Below are 21,033 nucleotides of genomic sequence, written 5' to 3'. Positions count from 1 at the left end.
AGCTGAGCGCTTACGCCATGTGAAGGGGCCCTTAAAATAAGTGTTCAATTTTCCTACAGCAAATTAAACATTACACGGAACCTTAAAGATTGCGGTATATTAGGTATCGCCACGTCTGAAAACGTCCAGTCTACAAATGTATAAAACACCAAAGAACCGAGCTGTTTTTTTTTCGCTGTTTCACCTCTCATACAAATATGAATAAAAAGCAAACAAAGCAATACACAAAAAAAAAACGAATATTGAAAAATGACTGCGACAAGAAGGGGTTAATGGTATTTCGCAATTCTGGTTCCTAACAAACCAGATCTTAGACCTAATATGGCAAAGCTGAACACAAATCAAAATGTGGTTGACTCATCTCTATTGCTGACCAATATGGGCACCAGAGGAACGGTCACCGAGAGTCCTAATCCCCAAATTCCTCTCGATATGATGTGACTTAGCAGGGGGTAGTTTTCTTGGATAACCAATAGAGAAAGGATATTTTTCTGTCCCTTCCGGTAAGTCTGTTGATATTTTGAGGGTTCTCATATCTGATTTACTGTGGAGTTCACGTTGAATCAATATTGGGTCTGGCTTGAATAGAGTGACATGCGACCTCGTCTTTTATAGAGCAGAGAGCAGATATCTTCCCCAGCCTGCAGGTATCGGCACGAACATGAAGGTAGGAACAGAGGGGAAGGGAGTGGGTGATGTAAAGTTACCCTAGTAGAATGTTCTAAGGACCATTCACACTTATTGATGGTATTGGTATTGATGATATTTTTCTTGTCCAATCAGAAACTATTGCAGTATTTCACCCTGTTCGTGCTTCCGCACAGTGGTCATGTGACTACAGGTTCTGCACCTTTGAACCGGGATAAACGTGAGTACAGCATTATTCTTGAGATTAGACTGCTGATGGTTGGGGAGGCAAGGGAGTCGATGGAGAATGTACTTGGGTGGGGTGAGGGAGAGAGTAATAAGGGAGCCACATTACATGGACTCATAGAGACGTAAGAGACCTCTGGGTATTCCTGCACCATGTGGAGCCAGTTGCCTCAAATGAAACAAAAAAATTTTGGTCAAGTAAACTTTTGGGAATTTCCTGTTTGTTTTAAACTGGTTTGCCCATCACTTCTAGGGTCTCTTCACACTTGATGCAGCTATAAGATATAATATCATCAGACCAGCATTCCTGACAAATAGTATATGGTGGTCTGGTGTAGGTTACCATAAGACTAAAGTCCTGCTCATTGATAGAAGCATGTAAGTTGCCACAACTGGTTGGAGTTACCTGTTTAGGTCCAAGTCTGTAGAATAAGAACCACAAGATTGACTCTTTTATGATTGGTTTAGGGATTTTATTTATTGACTATTGAAGCTTTCTTATGGTGAAGTGTGATAACATCTCCAGATGCTACTGATCTATGACCTGATCTATACTGATGCTCTGACCTCCTGTGACTTCTCCTCCTAGTTGCTAATTGCACATATTCCTGCCCCCACCCCCTCATGACTGCTCAGATGTGTTTGCTCAAGGTCTGACCTTGGATGGTGTATACCTAATAATAATAATAATAAATTTTATTTATATAGCGCCAACATATTCCACAGCGCTGTACAGTTTGTAGGGTTCAAATACAGACAGAAAGATACATTACAAAGAAAGTCATTTCACACGATGGGACTGAGGGACCTGCTCGCAAGAGCTTACAATCTATGAGGTAGAGGGGGTGACACAAGAGGTAGCAGGGGCGGCATTGCTTATGCAGAGGACAGACACTTTGTAATAGAGGTGACTGTCATTACACAAACATAAGACTTTATGAGCCATCAACAGTCGTGTCCTTTAACATGTGGATGGAGCTTGGACCTATAAAGTTACCCTGAAATAGCATCATATCATGTGGGGAAATGGACAGAGGAGGGTTAAGGGTTTACATTAGACATTGTGATAGGCTTGTCTGAAAAGATGTGTCTTTAGTTTGCGTTTGAAACTGTAGAGATTGGGAGTTAATCTGATTATCCGGGGTAGAGCATTCCAGAGAAGTGGTGCAAATTGGGAGAAGTCTTGTATATGAGCGTGGGAGGTTCTGATAATAGAGGATGTGTTAGGTCATTGAGTGAACGGAGAACACGGGTTGGGCGGTAGACAGGCGGTAGACAGGCAGTACCTGATATATCCTGGTGGTGTGAGCCTTCCTCCAGTTCTTGTGTATTGTGACATGACCAGTGACGGAGGACCATGGACAGTAAGCACCTGATATATCCTGGTGATGTGCCCTCACATGTAAGTGGTGAACTGTCTTTGATTTCAGCCATAAGTAAAACAGGGTTGGCAGGACTATAAGCTCGTATTTAGATGAGCATCTGGAGAATACAGGCTTGGTAACTTCTCATCTTTCTCTTCTGGGTTCACACAATCACATTTGCTGTACATTTGGGGTCACACGTTGCTTATTTCTGTACATTCTTCTGTGCAGGTTTACAGAACATTTTCCTCTTGACCCTGAAGAAGCCGTATCATCTACGCATCGATCTGGAGGGCTTTGAGAACAATAAATGCCATGTGATTTAAGACCACTTCTCCATCTCACCTCTGGCCATCAACCCTGAGGAGGAAGCCTACAAACTGCATGTTGATGGATTTAAGGAGGAAGATCCAGAGAGACCGGCCAGTAGGTGACAGAGAGGTCGATGTCATGGGGTTAACCAATGATGGTTCATGTAAGTAAGGTCAAGGCCAGATCAAGGTCTCTGAGGTCACTCCTCACAACAAGATGGAAAGAGGAAAGCAGAGAAATACTGCCGTAATACTGCTCACATAATACTGCTCTAATACTGACCACATAATACTGCTATAATATTACCCAATTAATGCCATCATAATACTGCAAAAATAATACAGCCATAATACTGCTCACCTAATACTCCCCAAATAATACCATAATAATATTGCAATAATACTGTTCACATAAACTTGCTTATTAAGTGTTTTCCTTCTTCCTAATCTGTTGTTCACTGAGGAGCCATAACAAGTATATAACAGCAGGAGGAAACATAACATGTATATAAAAGCAGGAGGAGTCATAAGTATAAAATAGCAGGGGGTGACCACCATAGCTGCCGGGTTTCTGCTATATTATACAGCAGAGACCCAGCACTAATACCCACAATCAGTGCCTGCTCTGATCGCGGGCATTAAAGGGAGTCTATCATTAGAATCCCTTTTTTAACTAAGTACAGTGCCTTGAACTTTGCAACCTTTTGCCACATTTCTGGATTTAAACATAAAGATATCAAATTTAAATTTTGGGGGGAAGAATCAACAACAAGTGGGACACAATTGTGAAGTGGAATGAAATTTATTGGATATTTTAAACTTTTTAAACAAATAAAAAACTTAAAAGTGGGGCGTGCAAAATTATTCGTCACTTTTACTTTCAGTGCAGCAAACTCACTCCTTTCAGTTCAGTTCAGATCTCTGAATGATCCAATGTTGTCCTAAATGACTGATGATGATGATAAATAGAATCCACCGGTGTGTAACCAAGTCTCCATAAAAATGTACCTGCTCTGTGATAGGCTCAGGGTTCTGTATAAAGCGCAGAGAGCATCATGAAGACCAAGGAACACACCAGGCAGGTCCCAGATACTGTTCTGGAGAAGTTAAAGCCGGATTTGGATACAAAAGATTTCCCAAGCTTTAAACATCCCAAGGAGCACTGTGCAAGCAATCATATTGAAATGGAAGAAGTATCAGACCATTGCAAATCTACCAAGACCCGGCCGTCCTTCTAAACTTTCATCTCAAACAAGGGGAAGACTGATCAGAGATGCAGCCAAGAGGACCATGATCACTCTGGATGAACTGCAGAGATCTACAGCTGAGGTGGGAGAGTCTGTCCATAGGACAACAATCAGTCGTACACTGCACAAACCTGAGTGGCAAAAAGCCATTTCCCTGTCGTCCGTACCAGCGGCACAATGTGGGGTATTTCTGCCCCTGTGTGCTGGTAGGACAGGCGGATTTTTAATTAGCCAATCAAAAAGCGTGGCTGGCCCTATAAGAGGGCACAAGAACCTCCCCTCTGCGTGTTTTTTTCTGTCCTGTGTGGACAGAGGACAGGTGGAGGACTTGTGTCCTCTTATTGGGCTCAATAGGGTTACTTACCCTTTGAGCACATTTCTTAGCTTCTTACTCCAGGGCCCTTCTTGATTGAAGGTCTATCTTCTGGCCCTGTTGAGGGAATTAATGTTATTAGCCTGTAAGTGGCTTACCTCCCCCTCCCCCCCCCTCCTTCCTCCGTCCTCCTTCCTACCTTCTCTACTCCTAGGCTGCCTTCTGCTGCTGCCGGTGAACCTGTTTGTTTCATCTTACGCCGCATCCCCGTCCTCCGGCCACTTCGCTGATGCGGTGGCTGTATTAGCTATGGAGCGGCAGCCGGAACTAAGAGTTCCCGGCGATGTTTCGCGGCGACCGCTGGCCGGGTGCGCACTTCCGGTTGGGAAGCTGGAAGTACGGCGGCGCCATTGCTAGTACTGGCGCCGGCGGTCTCCAGGCTCCGGCAGGGCTCTGGCCGCGTTTTGGGCCAGGAATTGGCCTTAGGAGGCTGAGGTAGGTGCCCTTGTTGGGGCTTGCTGAGGGGGGGGAATCTTGCCTTTCTAACCCTGTTTGGGTTAGACTTTTGGAGCTGTAGCTCCGCCCATTTCCGGCCGGCCGGGTTAAAGGTCAGGCCGGCCGGCTAGCAGTTACCTTCGGCTTCCTAGTGGCGCTGAAGGCTGGGTATTGTGTAACCCTAAAGCTCCTGTTGCTTCTACTGCTGTTTCTACCAACTTGTTGGATGTCACCTTGCTATCCGGTCTTCTGACCTGGTAAGATCTACCCTTTTTATTCTTGACATGTCTTGGTACAAAGGTTTGCATGGTCTGTTCTCTCTGTAGGATATGTCATCCTCTACTACCCCTCCGGGGGATTTTAGGAGGAAAGCTACTGCTAAAAGGAAGCATCTTTCCTGTTTTGACTGTGACACACCGCTCCCTGATGGTAGGTAGCGGCTTAAAGGGTCATCCTCTCTGGGGTACTACTGGTCCTATAACCCGCCTATTATTTTTAGGCTACGAATGGGCCCGTTGTCGCGGTTGCAGAGGCCCTCCACCAGAGGAGCCCTCTCCCAGAGATATGATGGCCTGGGTCAAGGAGATGGTGAGTTTGGGCATCGCTCGGGTAAATGTAATTCCCTTGCTTGTACTCTCCTTTTATTTTTTTGCAGGATAATTCCCTTAAAGGCATACAGTCTACCTTGTCTCAGCTCACCAAGAGACCATGCACTGAGCATCGTTCCTCGTCCCTCCCTCCCCTGGAACATCTACGGGTGGCAGAGGATGATTCATCCGAGGACGACTCAGTAGTTTCCAGCAGACCTGTGTTCCACTATGAACAAACAGGCAGGCTGCTGAAGTACATCCGGTCTACAGTGGGCCGAGATGTTGACGGGGAAGCCTCCACGTCTGCCTCTGGGGGACATATTGCCTTCCATGCGGACGCCACGCTGACCGACCTTATGGGGCAGCAGTGGAAACAGCCAGAGAAGGGACACTCCCTTTCCAGGATCTTTAAGACCTTGTTCCCTATGGATTCGGCTCAATGGGATTCCTGGGGGCCTCCCCCGAAGGTGGATCTAGCCGTGGCGAAGTTGTCTCGTAGAACCCTGGTGCCCCTTGAAGATGGATCAAATCTTCAGGATCCTCTGGATCGTAGGGCTGACGCCACATTGAAGAAGGTTTACTCTGCTTCCTCTGCCCAAGCTTCAGTAGCCATAGCCTCTACCACTGTGGGCGATTTTCTACGTAGCCGCCTAGCTACCTTGGAGCGGGATATTGATTCCGGCGTGGACAGGGATGACATCTTGGCTTCCATGAAGAATGTCATAGGGCTGCAGATTTTTTGGCGGAGTCTTCCCGCCATCAATTAAAAATTTCAGCCAAATCGATGGCGTTGTCTACTGCGGCCCGTAGACCCCTGTGGCTAAAGCCTTGGCGTGCAGACTTCGCATCCAAGGCTGCTCTCTGTGCTCTCCCCTTTGAGCCAGGAAGAGTGTTTGGCTGAGGCTTGGATACCATCATGGAAGGATTAGCAGAAGGTAAGGGGAAGTCCTTACCTCAAGCTTTCAGGGGCACACGTGCCCCCTCTAGAGGCAGAGGTTCGGCCTCCAACTATAGACGCCCGGCTCAGCAAAGGCGTTCCAGATATCGCCCTAGGGGAACTGGACGAGGTGCTTCCAGGGAAGACACCAAGAGGAAGCCGTAGTTATGACGCGGGGCAGCTCCCTGTGGCCCCCCTTCCTGTGGGAGGACGTCTTTCCGCTTTCTTCAGAGCATGGGTCACCCATATTCAAGATCCATGGGTGTTAAGAATTATACAGCACGGGTATCTTATCAATTTTCAGCTTCCACCTCCAGATCGGTTCGTTGCCACCAGAACCCTTCCACCTTCTCAACAGGCCAGTCTAGAGGCCTCGGTCGCCGAGTATGTTGTGAAAGGCGCCCTAGAGAAGGTCCCAGCCTCAGACCTCGGTCGGGGAGTTTACTCCCCCGTCTTTCTGGTCCCCAAAGTCACCGGGGGCTGGAGAATGATAATAGACCTGAGGTACCTCAATCGCTTTATCAGGAAGAGGTCATTTCGTATGGAAACCGTGGATTCCGTGACTGCTTTTCTCCAGCCAGGAGATGTGATGGTCACCCTCGACCTGAAGGACGCCTACCTTCATGTCTCTATTGCTCACTCCCACAGGAAATTCCTCAGGATTGCCGTTTCTATGGCCGGCCACAGGGAGCACTTTCAATTCACAGCTCTGCCATTCGGCATCACATCCGCCCCCCTGGTATTTACCAAGGTGATCGCTCCGGTCGCCGCGGCCCTCAGATTGCAGGGTCTCTTCATCGTTCCTTACCTAGACGACTGGCTACTGAAAGCTCAGTCTCCTGCTGCTCTCCTCCAGCAGCTCAACCTTGCCATCAGCTTCCTACAAGAGTTAGGATGGATCATCAACTGGGAGAAGTCCGAAATCGTTCCATCCACACGGAGGAAATTCCTCAGGTTCATAGTGGATTCAGAAGCGATGCAGATCTTCCTCTCCAGCCCAAGGAAGGAAAGGATCCAGGCCAGTGCACGTTTTCTATTACACACCCGGCGGGTAACTATTCGCACCGCCATGAGAATCCTCGGCCTAATGTCATCCTCGGCCAGAGCAGTCCCTTGGGCTTTATGGCATTTGCGTCCCCTGCAGATGGAAGTGTTGAGAACCTGGAACAGGTCTCCACGGGGACTGCACAAGAAGATCTGCTTTTCTCCCGCTACCCGTCTTTCCCTCAGATGGTGGATACACCTGAAAGACGGAAGGTCCACGGTCCCGACATTGTGGACCCTGTTGACAACAGATGCATCCCAGTGGGGATGGGGAGCCCATTGCCAGGACAAGACTGTACAAGGACGATGGAGATGTCCGGAGCTGGGGTCATCCAATCTCAAGGAACTCAGAGCAGTGTACCTGGCCCTAGTACACTTTGCCCCGGAATTGAAAGGCAAGTCTGTCAAGATCAGGTCAGACAACATGACGGTGGTAGTCTACATAAACAAACAAGGGGGCACCAGGTCACCAACCTTACTGAGAGAGACGAATCTCATATTCACCTGGGCAGAGAAGAATCTGGTCCAGTTATCCGCTGTTCACATAAAGGGCTCCCTGAACATAGTAGCGGATCATCTGAGTCGGGGTATTACCGTATCAGGAGAATGGTCTCTCAATCCAGACGTATTCCAACAGATCGTCCAGAGATGGGGTCTCCCGGAGGTCGATCTAATGGCTACCCGACTCAATGCCAAGGTAGGGACCTTCTGCTCTCTATACCAGGAGGACAATCCCTTGGCAGTGGATGCCCTGTCCATCCCATGGAGGTTCAGGCTGTTTTACATATTCCCTCCAATTCCAATCATACCGAAGGTATTGATCAAAATAAGACAGGACCAAGCCTCGGGAATAGCCATAATCCCGTTCTGGCCAAAAAGGGCTTGGTTTGCTCAGCTCATACAAATGAGTCAGGGCATATATTGGAGGCTTCCCCCTCTCCCAGACCTGGTAACCCAAGGAGAGCTGAGATGCCAGGATCTGAGGAGACTCAACCTGACAGCCTGGAGGTTGACCAGTCCCTATTGAGGAATAGAGGACTGTCACAAGCCGTCTTGAAGACCCTATCCAGCGCCAGAGCGGATTCGACTAACAGGAATTACCGTCGAATTGGTAACATCTTTAATGCCTGGTGTCTGCAGCATCAAGTGGACTCCACTGATCCCCCGACGGAGGCGATCCTGGACTTCCTTCAAGACGGACTAGACAGAGGTCTTGCTGCGGCCACACTCAAGGTACACGTAGCGGCCCTGTCCGCCTATCTGGGGAGGCGTTTGTCTCAGGATCCTTTAGTGAGCACCTTTATTAAAGGAGCAACTAGGCTGAGACCGGTGGTGAACACCCCTGTCCACCAATGGGACCTTATTCCGGTCCTGAACGCTCTTTGTGACCAACCATTCGAACCCCTGGAGGATGTCTCCCTTAAGTTACTGACCGGCAAAATGGCACTGCTATTGGCAGTTACAACTGCCAAAAGAGTTAGTGAGCTACAGGCCTTATCTGCTGAAGAGCCATATACTATTTTCTTTTCGGACCATGTGCAGCTTAGGTTCCTCCCAGGGTTTCGTCCCAAGATACCATCCGCTGTTAATAGGAACCAAACAATTTCCCTTTCAGTATTTTGTCCTTCCCCCTCTTCACCTGAAGAGGAAAGATGGCACAAGCTGGATGTAGTCAGATGCCTGCAAATTTACCTGCAGCGCACTCGCCCTTTTAGGCAGGCCGAAAACCTGCTAATTAGCTATACGGGGAAAAACAAGGGCGCCAAAGCCGCCAAAGCTACGATATCCCGCTGGGTTTCCGAGACTATAAAGGTCGCCTATACCGCCCAAGGGCTGCCGGCCCCATCTTTTCTTCATGCCCACTCAACCAGGGCAGTGTCCACCTCTCGAGCTGAGAGGAGTGCGTTGTCTTTAGATCAAATATGTGCAGCTGCCTCCTGGGCATCTGAGTCCACCTTCATTCGGCATTACCGCTGAAGGACCGGGTGGCAGATTCCTCTGCCTTTGCCCAGACCATTTTAAGCTCAGTCATGGAATAATCCCACCCATCTTGGGGCCTACTTGCTATATCCCCACATTGTGCCGCTGGTACGGACGACAGGGAACAAGTGATTATGAAGATAATCTTGTTTCCCTTAGTCCTAACAGCGGCACAAGATTTCCCACCCTGGGAATCATATCTTATGTATAAAACTGTGAATAAATATGGAGGTACTTTTGTATTGACACGCAGAGGGGAGGTTCTTGTGCCCTCTTATAGGGCCAGCCACGCTTTTTGATTGGCTAATTAAAAATCCGCCTGTCCTACCAGCACACAGGGGCAGAAATACCCCCCCACATTGTGCCGCTGTTAGGACTAAGGGAAACAAGATTATCTTCATAATCACTTGTTCTCAAATATATCCTTACAAAGTCTTGTTTAAAGATTGCCACAAGCCACCTGGGAGACACCAAACATGTGGAAGAAGGTGCTCTGGTCAGATGAAACCAAAATCCAACTTTTTGGCCACAATGCAAAACAATATGTTTGGCGTAAAAGCAACACAGCTCATCACCCTGAACACACCATCCCCACTGTCACACATGGTGGTGGCAGCATCATGGTTTGGGCCTGCTTTTCTTTATTGATGGGAAGATGAATGGAGCCAAATACAGGACCATTCTGGAACAAAACCTGTTGGAGTCTGCAAAAGACCTGAGAATGGGATGAAGATTTATATTCCAACAAGACAATTGGGCATTGACTTCTCATGGAGCCTTTCAGTACACACAATGTCTCCTTAAATCCTGCACATAGGAAGATAACAATTTATTGGTGTGGGTTCCTGGGTCTCTCTGAACCAATGTGGACAACACAGCGACATGTAGAGCTTGAAAAACACAAGACAGATACACTTAGACTTGATGGACACTTGAGGTAGGGGCACCTCGTGAACAGAATTGTGTCTTTGTATTATGTCCCTGCGTCACTTGTGTGTCTTGGCTCATATTCACAAGGGAGTCATTAGACAGAGAATAAATCTTTCTGCATGTAATTTGCTCACAAACACAACAAACTATAATATACCACTGACACAACATCCCAGGTCTCATGAGGATATTTCCTACAATATTAGGCCGGTGGTGAAGGTCCTCATGGTCAGGTCATGTAATTATATCAATGGCGGTAAATTGGCCGTCTATAAGTGACATCTTCCATCAGGACAACCACTGTTGAAATGTCTTATAGGGTATATGAATGTCATAGACAGGGATTCTCTACGTTAGTGAAAAGTTTATGAGTCAGAATGAAGAGTCAATACATAGGTGCAGAGAGTGGCGCCCTCTCTGGTGGCCTTATGGCCAGATATTATTTTACAGATATAACCATATAGACCAGATATAATTTTACATAGGTGCTCTGTAATACAACAAAAGAAGCCGCACAAAGCGCCCCACTATAACGCCAGATACCTGGGAATATGGGAAGCTGGACCTACCTCACTCTGATCTTGGGGCGCTTTCATCCTAAGGGCTGTCAATTTATGACAAATCCTATAATAGTGATATTAAGAAGGTAGAAGATCCAAGTCATTTCCCATTCATTCTTATAACCGCACAGTCCACATCTGGCCATAGTTATATTGTATACAATTAGAAATCTGCCACCCAATCTATGATCATTGAGATGTGCAAAACTGATATAGACATACCCCAAGCGACTTGCATCTGTAGTGGCGCTACAAAGTATTAACGCAAGGGGGCCGAATAATTTTGCACACCCCACTTTTCAGTTTTTCATTTGTCAAAAAAGTTAAAAATATTCATTAAATTTCGTTCCACTTTACAATTATGTCCCACTTGTTGATTATTCCCCAAAAATTAAAATTTGAAATCTTTGTGTTTAAAGCCTGAAATGTGGCAAAGGTTGAAAAGTTCAAGGGGGCTGAATACTTTCGCAAAGCACTGTACAGTCCTATGAAAAAGTTTGGGCACCCCTATTAATCTTAATCATTTTTAGTTCTAAATATTTTGGTGTTTGCAACAGCCATTTCAGTTTGATATATCTAATAACTGATGGACACAGTAATATTTCAGGATTGAAATGAGGTTTATTGTACTTACAGAAAATGCGCAATATGCATTAAACCAAAATTTGACCGGTGCAAAAATATGGGCACCTCAACAGAAAAGTGACATTAATATTTAGTAGATCCTCCTTTTGCAAAGATAACAGCCTCTAGTCGCTTCCTGTAGCTTTTAATCAGTTCCTGGATCCTGGATGAAGGTATTTTGGACCATTTCTTTCTACAAAACAATTCAAGTTCAGTTAAGTTTGATGGTCGCCGAACATGGACAGCCCGCTCTCAAATGATCTGAAAACAAAGATTGTTCAACATAGTTGTTCAGGGGAAGGATACAAAACGTTGTCTCAGAGATTTAACCTGTCAGTTTCCCCTGTGAGGAACATAGTAAGGAAATGGAAGACCACAGGGACAGTTCTTGTTAAGCCCAGAAGTGGCAGGCCAAGAAAAATATCAGAAAGGCAGAGAAGAAGAATGGTGAGAACAGTCAAGGGCAATCCACAGACCACCTCCAAAGAGCTGCAGCATCATCTTGCTGCAGATGGTGTCACTGTGCATCGGTCAACTATACAGCGCACTTTGCACAAATAGAAGCTGTATGGGAGAGTGATGAGAAAAGCCGTTTCTGCACGTACGCCACAAATAGAGTTGCCTGAGGTATGAAAAAGCACATTTGGACAAGGCAGCTTCATTTTGGAAACAAAAATTGAGTTGTTTGGTTATAAAAAAAGACGTTATGCATGGCGTCCAAAAAGAAACAGCATTCCAAGAAAAACACATGCTACCCACTGTAAAATTTGGTGGAGGTTCCATCATGCTTTGGGGCTGTGTGGCCAATGCCGGCATCGGGAATCTTGTTAAAGTTGAGGGTCGCATGGATTCCACTCAGTATCAGCAGATTCTTGAGAATAATGTTCAAGAATCAGTGACGAAGTTGAAGTTATGCCGGGGATGGATATTTCAGCAAGACAATGATCCAAAACACCGCTCCAAATCCTCAGGCATTCATGCAGAGGAACAATTACAATGTTCTGGAATGGCCATCCCAGTCCCCAGACCTGAATATCATTGAACATCTGTGGGATGATTTGAAGCGGGCTGTCCATGCTCGGCGACCATCTAACTTAACTGAACTTGAATTGTTTGTCCAAAATACCTTTATCCAGGATCCAGGAACTGATTAAAAGCTACAGGAAGTGACTAGAGGCTGTTATCTTTGCAAAAGGAGGATCTACTAAATATTAATGTCACTTTTCTGTTGAGGTGCCCATACTTTTGCACCGGTCAAATTTTGGTTTAATGCATATTGCACATTTTCTGTTAGTACAATAAACCTCATTTCAATCCTGAAATATTACTGTGTCCATCAGTTATTAGATATATCAAACTGAAATGGCTGCTGCAAACACCAAAATATTTAGAACTAAAAATGATTAAGATTAATAGGGGTGCCCAAACTTTTTCATAGGACTGTATATAACAGCACTCATGAACCAATATATATATATATATATATATATATATATATATATATATATATCTCCACATCAATAACTACCAGTTCACCTAGAAGGAGGGGTCCCTGAAGGCACCAATCCCAGATCACTTGTCACCCCTCCGATTTTTACCCACAGCCCTGATACACCTGGTCTAGGGGCACCAGCATTGGAGGGTATCTCCATCCTGGGTACCCTGACCGCAGGACTTATAAATCAGTCTAGTTCCCCAACCAGCATCCACTTTACTACCAATTGGGTGAAGATAACGCCCTGGTCCTCCACCCCATTACTGATTAAAATACCAGTTAAGCCTCCACAGACCCCTCCTTTCTATGCTGCCATGACAAACATGAAATTAAGGGAGGCAAGACAACTTTCCCTTACTACCTCCTATTCTGATACAGTATGTCTCCCCCCTCTGCATTACCCCTTTAGGCCGGGTTCACACGGAGTTACGTCCCGTGAGATTTGGCACGTGTACGCCGCGTGACCCTTTGCGTGCCGTACACGCTCCCATTCATTTCAATGGGAGCGGGGATCGTATGCGCCGCGCTAGTTTGCGGCCGTGAATAAATGATATCCAGGTTCATGTTGGTTCCTTTTATTACTCATTTATTACCATATCACGGTCATCACCATCCTTACCTCCAATATGACCTATTTACAACTAGTTATCATCCTGCCACCTACTGCACAGCCTTTATCTCATCATTACGGCTTCTCATCATTTCTCTATGTATGGCAGCGCATCCTCACGCAGGCGCACCAGCTTGGGCTCTAACTCCGCTTTTCTTAAAACACTCAGTCTCTCTCCATCCGTCCGGACGCATGCGCAGTTTTACTTTATACATACAGGCGCCACGGCGCCTGCGCGCAGATCGGATACTGTCCGTACAGGCTCTATTGAGCCTGCGCACGCCGGACCAATAAGCACGGTCTGGCATCCGAGCTTCCTCTTTTTAAACCAGGAAGCAGGACAACATTTTGGCACCATTCCCTTCGCTGTAAGCAGCATATCGTAGCGCTGGTGCGAGCTCTGAGCCGCAGATAACTATTGTTATTGTTATTATTACAAAACTTCAATCCTCTAATTGCGGGCCTGGTCGGGACTGACTGGAGGTAAGCACCCCAGGACAACGAGCATCTCTTCTGCATTCTCATTTATATCTTCATTTATATTTACACCAATGTATTGTATATTCATGTGCACCATGTTATTTACAGATCCATCAGTGGCAGAGCCACCTTCAGAATATTTCTGCTGTTTTCCATTATCCAAGGTGATTATTTAACCTTTATGTACTAGCATGAGGTCATCTAATACACTGTATATACTGTGAGCATAATCCTTTTGACAAAGCATTTTTCTTAACATTGGTACTGTAGCTTATAAACTTGGACTTATATACTATTATAGAGTTATGCTCCACCTTGTACCGTATTGGGCTCTCTTTGTACATAATGTATATACCTTATCACTTGTGTGCGGTTTCATTTTGTCATTTTACTTTGTAATTTGGTTATGTTGGTTTATTTATTTTTTCAATGCCTTACTCTTGTTATTTTGAATTTATGTAGAGTCTGAGGAAGGTCTTAACCGACCGAAAACGTTCACTCATTCTTTACTGAATAAAAACGGTGATTGGTTAACGCATACCTTAGTGTGAAGCTCATCTTTACCTATTACCAGAAGGGGTGGGACCCTAGCTTCATCTGACGGAGACAGCACTTGTATCCCTACAAATACTATAAAACACAGTCTATGACACTGTCAGGACTCCTAGGATTATATCGGAACAGGCTGTGTCATTATTTTGCTATTACAAATATTTTTTTTCACTGCTTTAAAATGCATTAATGTATTATCCTTGCCACACATGACCTCAGCGGCCCAAGTAAGGGATCCAAAATAGCAAGCAGCAACTGGTAATGTAAAGCACCATGGAAATAATGGTGCTATATAAATAAACAATAATAATAATAATAATAATAATAATAATAATAATAACTGGTCTGTGACATCTTATCAATCTGAAATGAAGTCATTAGTCTGATGTTTTGCTTCATTGCAACGTAAGATCTTGAAATCAAAGAACTGAAAGATCCGCACTCAATAATGCAGCAATCGGTCCTGTGTCTTGTACCAGATAGGAACCCACCCTTGTCATAACAGCCCACATGGCCATGTGGATCTCGCTTACTCCGTACATTGATCTACCTAAGGCCTGGGCAGCTGGATCCATGCTAGACTGACCGAACACTTGGGACATGGCCATCTTGTGAATAGTCTTGCAGTGTCTAACTGTGTCAAGTGTATTGTGGATCATATTCATAAGGAAGTATTCCCAGCCTGAGGATACATCATTCATTCCCCAAGTGAACAATACATAAGCAGAAATATCAGACAAAGACCTTTTATTCAATATTGACACAGTGATTCTTTTTACCTCTCACATCTACCCGGAGGCAGAACTGAAGGCTCTTGGATCTGGAGCAAAAGTATAGCATGAACTTCCCTGTGCTACTTCTCACAATTGTTGTCTATACCAGGATGTAGGCTACACGTGTCTATTTGGTTTGATTAAATATGGAAGGAGGTCAGGTGGCTTTTCGGGTCTCGGTGTGGAGAATAAAGAGAAGTGAGTCTTTGGGGGCATTCACACAATGTAACGCGGTGCTGATTCTGGCACAATAACTCGCGTACGAATCAGCGCTGCAAAACAGAATCCCAATGACTTCAATGGGTTCTGTTTAATGAGCGTAACACATTGAAATCAATGGGTTAAAAAGACTCCCATTGATTTCAATGTGTTACGCGCGTTAAATGGAACTCATTGAAGTAAATGGGATTCTGTTTGGCAACGCTGATTCTTATGCGAGTTATCGTGCCAGAATCAGCGCCGCGTTACATTGTGTGAATGCCCCCCAAGACTCACTACTCTTTATTCTCCACTCTTTTTACTCCGTGTGAATGCCCCCTTGAGCTTACGCCCGATGGAAGTTATACTATGGAGGAGGGAGCTACAGGTGACAGTGGGCATTAAAATTCCAAAAAAACAGGCTGAATAAAGCCATTTCTTGTCTTGCCACGAGCTGCCTTGCTGTCTATTTGACTCCGAGCACCACATAAATCTCTGTAACGTCCAGGACACTGCGACCTCGGATGCTAAACTACCCCCAGTTGTCACCTGTTTAATATGAGGCAGTGTTGTGTAGCACTTTACTACTTGCCATAAAGAAGGATAGCTGATCTGTCTGAAATGTGTAGGGTCACTACATTCACCCCATCACGTGCCTATTTCAATCTGTTCTTGATAAATTTGACTGTATTCCTTGTATACCCCAAATCACCACCCCCCACACACACACAGCTGTCACCAACTAAGAGGAAGATGAGACTCCACGAACCGTTATACCCCAATCAGCCACCATACTCTCCCCCTCGACTCCAACTCCCCTTCCCCCTACCCCTTTACTAGCTTTGGCAATGCCAAATATCTATTTGGACGTGCCAATAAAGCCTGTTTAATTTGATTTGTATGCATTGTTCTGTCACTTCCTCATTTACCTTATTTCTTGGCTCTAATCTACGGGGAAATTTACACTGGGTTTTTATGGGTAAGTGAGCAATGACACGTGACCTGGTCCTCTATAAAGCAGAGATCTGAGCGGCTTCCCCAATCTGCAGGAATCCTCAATCATGAAGGTAAGAGGGGTGTACGGGGGAGGGGAGAGGATGATATCATGTAACTAGCAAAACCCTTATGAGCTCAGATGCAAAATATGGTTCCATCAATGCAATCTGGTGCTATGTGACCACAAGGAACAGCGAAACCTTGTCCATAGTGATGGAACTTTCCTTGAAGATGTTTTATCTGATGTAATTATTCACAGATACTGACAATTCTTACCTGTATTTAGGTGGGTTTTTATACTGCTTTGACTTAAGAACCCAGCCTTACAATGTACATAACTCTCCCCTTCCATTTAGAAGCTGCTGCTGACTTTCGCCCTCTTTCTGCACCTTCAGTGTGGTCATGTGACTGCAGGTTCTGCGCCTCTGAACCAGGATAATAGTAAGTACCACATCTCTCCTCTGGTTATATGGCTGATGATAGGCTGACATTGTTATATTATCTCCATCCAGATCTAAATCAATGGGTCTCACAAGATGGTACAGATGTCTGGGGACACAATTTGGTTACAGAAATTATTTTTTTTTTTTTATCTATTGTTTTAAGTCAGTTTAAATTACTATTATTCTGGTATGATGGACAGGGCTATACCAACTCACTTGTCACTATTGGGCAATGACTTGGTATAACCTATTGATGATCAAATTACATAATGGCCACATGGGTTATACCATGGATGTGACAACAAGTCTTTAAGGGAATTAAGTCATTTGGGGGGGGGGGGGGGGCACCTTTACTGGTCCCACACAGTATATTGCCGTGTTATTGGCCCCCACAGAATGTTCTGTCACCCTTATTGACCTTCACATAGTATATGGTCTCTTTATTTCCCCCTACATGGTAGATTTCCTTCTTTATGTGCCCCCACACAGTATACTGCTTCGTTTATTAGCTCCATACAGTATCATGCACCCTTTATTGGCCCAGAACAGTATCTTGTCTCCTTCATTGGCTTTCTTACAGTATCTTGTTCTCTTTACTGGCCCCCACATAGTACATTACCTCCTTTACTGGCCCCCACATAGTACATTACCTCCTTTACTGGCCCCCACCTAGTACATTAACTCCTTTACTGGCCCCACATAGTACACTAACTTCTTTACTGTCCTCCACATACTACTTCACCTCCTTTACTGGCCCCCACATAGTACATTACCTCCTTTACTGGCCCCACATAGTACATTGCCTCCTTTACTGCCCCCCACATACTACATTACCTCCTTTTCTAGCCCCCACATAGTACATTACTTCCTTTACTGCCCCCCACATATTACATTACCTCCGTTACTGGCCCCTACATAGTACATTACCTCCTTTACTTGCCCCCACATAGTACATTAACTCCTTTACTGGCCCCCACATAGTATATTACCTCCTTTACTGGCCCCCACATAATACATTACCTCCTTTACTGGCCCCCACATAATACATTACCTCCTTTACTGGCCCCCACATAGTACATTACCTCCTTTACTGGCCCCCACCTAGTACATTACCTCTTTACCGACACCCACATAGTACATTACCTCCTTTACTGGCCCCCACATAGTACATTACCTCCTTTATTGGCCCCCACATAGTACATTACATTACCTCCTTTACTGACCCCCACATACTACATTACCTCCTTTACTGGCCCCCACATAGTACATTACCTCCTTTACTGGCCCCCACATAGTACATTACCTCCTTTACTGTCCCCCACATAGTACATTACCTCCTTTACTGGCCCCCACATAGTACATTACCTCCTTTACTGGCCCCCACATACTACATTACCTCCCTTACTGCCCCCACATACTACAGTACCTCCCTTACTGGCCCCCACATAGTACATTACCTCTTTACTGGCCCCCACATAGTACATTACCTCCTTTACTGGCCCCCACATAGTACATTACCTCTTTTACTGGCCCCCACATAGTCCATTACCTCTTTACTGGCCCCCACATAGTACATTACCTCCTTTACTGGCCCCTTATAGTACATTACCTCTTTACTGGCCCCCACATAGTCCATTACCTCTTTACTGACCCCCACACAGTGACACACTAGGTTGGTGCTTATTGGATTATGCCAAAAGGTAACGGCCAATAATTTCACCCCGATCCTCACTTCTGTTTATGCCTCCAGTTCAGCTCCAGCCTGCTACTTCATACTACATACAGTCACTTGTGGGCATGGACAGGAGCAACGATCAGTGGGTAAATATTGGCCATTAGATTTTGTAATAATCCAATAGGTAATGGTTGATTTAAAGAAAACAAGCCACTTTCCTTATCTCAGTCATTAACTCTATGCCATAAAATGTAACAAAATATATGAACACTTCATTTCAACTCTCAAATCACCCCGTTCCTCTGTGTCTGACCCTAAACCAACCAAACTGAGGTGACACCCATGTCCTAATGCACCTGAACCATCTGACCTCCTCCTGTTGTCCTCTTCTCCTAGTCGGCAGCTTTAGAGATTTCTACAACCCCTTTGACTGCTCAGATGTAGCTGCCCAGGGTTTCTTCTCAGACGGTGTGTACCTGATATATCCTGGTGGTGTGACTTCTCCATTACCTGTGTACTGTGACATGACCAGTGCTGGAGGACCTTGGACGGTGAGTACAAGCAATGACTTCTGATTATATTCAGTTACATGAATGAAAGATAAAGTCTTCTCCATTCAAATTCTTATTTTGTCAATTACATCCAATCTTAACTCTTTCAAAACACCTGAACATCTTTTTAAGGAACATCTTCTCCTTTCCAGGTCTTTCAGAAGAGGTTTAATGGCATTGTGAACTTTTATCGTGGCTGGAACGAATACAGGACTGGGTTTGGGACGGCAGATGGAGAACACTGGTTGGGTAAGGATCTGCTTCATTATATACATCCCATATTTATCCTTTTAATGTGTAAAGTGACAGCAGAAGACATCTCCTTCTTATCATTTCCAGGTCTAAAGAACATTCACCTCCTCACCCAGAAGAGGTCATATCAACTTCAGATTTGCGTAACAGATTTTGAGAATAGTACTCGGTGTGGGATATATGACTCTTTCTCTTTGTCAATTTCCGCTATGGACCCAGAGGAGGATGGGTACAAGCTGAATATTGGTGCATTTCAAGAAGTTGACCCCAAAACACCTCTTGGTAAGTGACCTACCTCAGGCACTTCAGGCACTTGGGATTATTGTGTTCCTCTGTATAGACACTGGCCAAAAATGAAGGTTTCACTGCTTGCATAATGCTTTACTCTCTGTGCCATTTACGTCCTTACCCTAAAATACAGGTTCCTGTTGCCCTCAAACATTTACTCCCATGACCCCCTTCTGCCAAGCCCGCCATGTTGTCTTTGCTTATACTCTGCCGCCATGATGCTCTGCTTACTCTTACGTTTTGATTGCAGTCTTCTATAAAACTGGTAGATAATTTAAGGGTCATAACCATTGGTGAACACAAGGTCCACAGTGGGCCAGAGTTAACAATAGACTTTCTGCAAAGTAGTAACGTAATATTAACTTCAGTATTGTGTTAAAAAATTAACAGGAGATGGCTTGAGATTTCACCAGGGGATGAACTTTTCCACATTCGATAAAGACAGGGACACCTATTCAGGTAACTGTGCAGAGCTTTTTAAAGGAGCTTCATGGTACAAAGACTGTCACAGTGCCAACTTAAACGGCCTATATCTAAAGGGAGAAACCAAAGAGTATGGAAAGGGCTTGACTTGGGCAGCATGGAGGGGACAATACTACTCCATGCAAGCATCTGTGATGAAGATCGCCATAAAAAACCATTAATGAAAGAAATAATGTCTCGCAACATTTTGATGAAGGACAAACACTTACATCTCCATGGAGAGTTTTATGTTCTTGGCCAAGAACACGCAAGATTTGGGTGAAGGAACTTTGGTTAATGTGTTATCAACATTAATTCTACTGTATGTGTTTATATAAATTTGATATGTTTATGGTGTGTAACTACAGGTCCTAAGACTATATAGCAATCTCATCTGAGAAATCATGTAACTCCCGATAACTTCATGTTGGTAGAGCCATGTGGTGTAATAAGTGAATCAATAAAGTCTAACAATAAACCTAACAACAACCTAACACTTATTCATAATAATTTACCGCAATGCATGTGGCCATTTACCATCGTCAAAAAATCCCCAATCGATCCATTTTCTTAAAAACGTAACAATTTGGGATATTCGGGTCAAACTCGGCTCAGAATGAGTCGGTTCATCTATGTTTATTGAAGTTGATCATCACGTCCAAAGCTCCTTCTCTAAAGGGTAAAGGTCACACCAAATATTGACGGGATTGACATTTCTCTTTCCTTCGTTCACTTCATTCTGTTAACTGACAAAAATAAATTATTAACCCTTCAAACCCTGAAAGCATTTCTTACCGGGCAGCATTTATTCCACACTTGCCTAAAACATTTGCACAGTACTATATATTTATTTCACACACTTTTGATAATGATCTACAACTTTGAGGTTGAAAAGTGGAATGACAAACAAATGGAGAAGATTTAATTGATTCTTGATAATAATTCTTTATAATAATAATAATAATAATAATTCTTTATAGCAAATTCAGC

At 44.7% G+C, this 21,033-nt stretch overlaps 1 protein-coding gene and 1 pseudogene across 1 annotated transcript; both read left to right on the top strand.

The window, feature by feature from the left end:
* The first annotated feature begins 321 nt into the window (after window positions 1-321).
* Window positions 322-15,380, top strand: LOC142217173 (uncharacterized; annotated as a pseudogene).
* Window positions 15,381-16,437: 1,057 nt separating this feature from the next.
* Window positions 16,438-20,526, top strand: LOC142217172 (microfibril-associated glycoprotein 4-like). Its single transcript, XM_075285362.1, has 6 exons — window positions 16,438-16,443; window positions 16,729-16,813; window positions 18,887-19,041; window positions 19,194-19,290; window positions 19,381-19,575; window positions 19,972-20,526. The coding sequence occupies exons 1-6, from the start codon at window positions 16,438-16,440 to the stop codon at window positions 20,223-20,225; spliced, it is 792 nt and encodes a 263-aa protein (XP_075141463.1). The 3' UTR covers window positions 20,226-20,526.
* The last annotated feature ends 507 nt before the right edge of the window (window positions 20,527-21,033 follow it).

The sequence above is a fragment of the Leptodactylus fuscus genome, chromosome 8, assembly GCF_031893055.1.
Source record: "Leptodactylus fuscus isolate aLepFus1 chromosome 8, aLepFus1.hap2, whole genome shotgun sequence".
Taxonomy (NCBI): domain Eukaryota; kingdom Metazoa; phylum Chordata; class Amphibia; order Anura; family Leptodactylidae; genus Leptodactylus; species Leptodactylus fuscus.
This window is presented reverse-complemented; position numbering and strand designations above follow the sequence as displayed.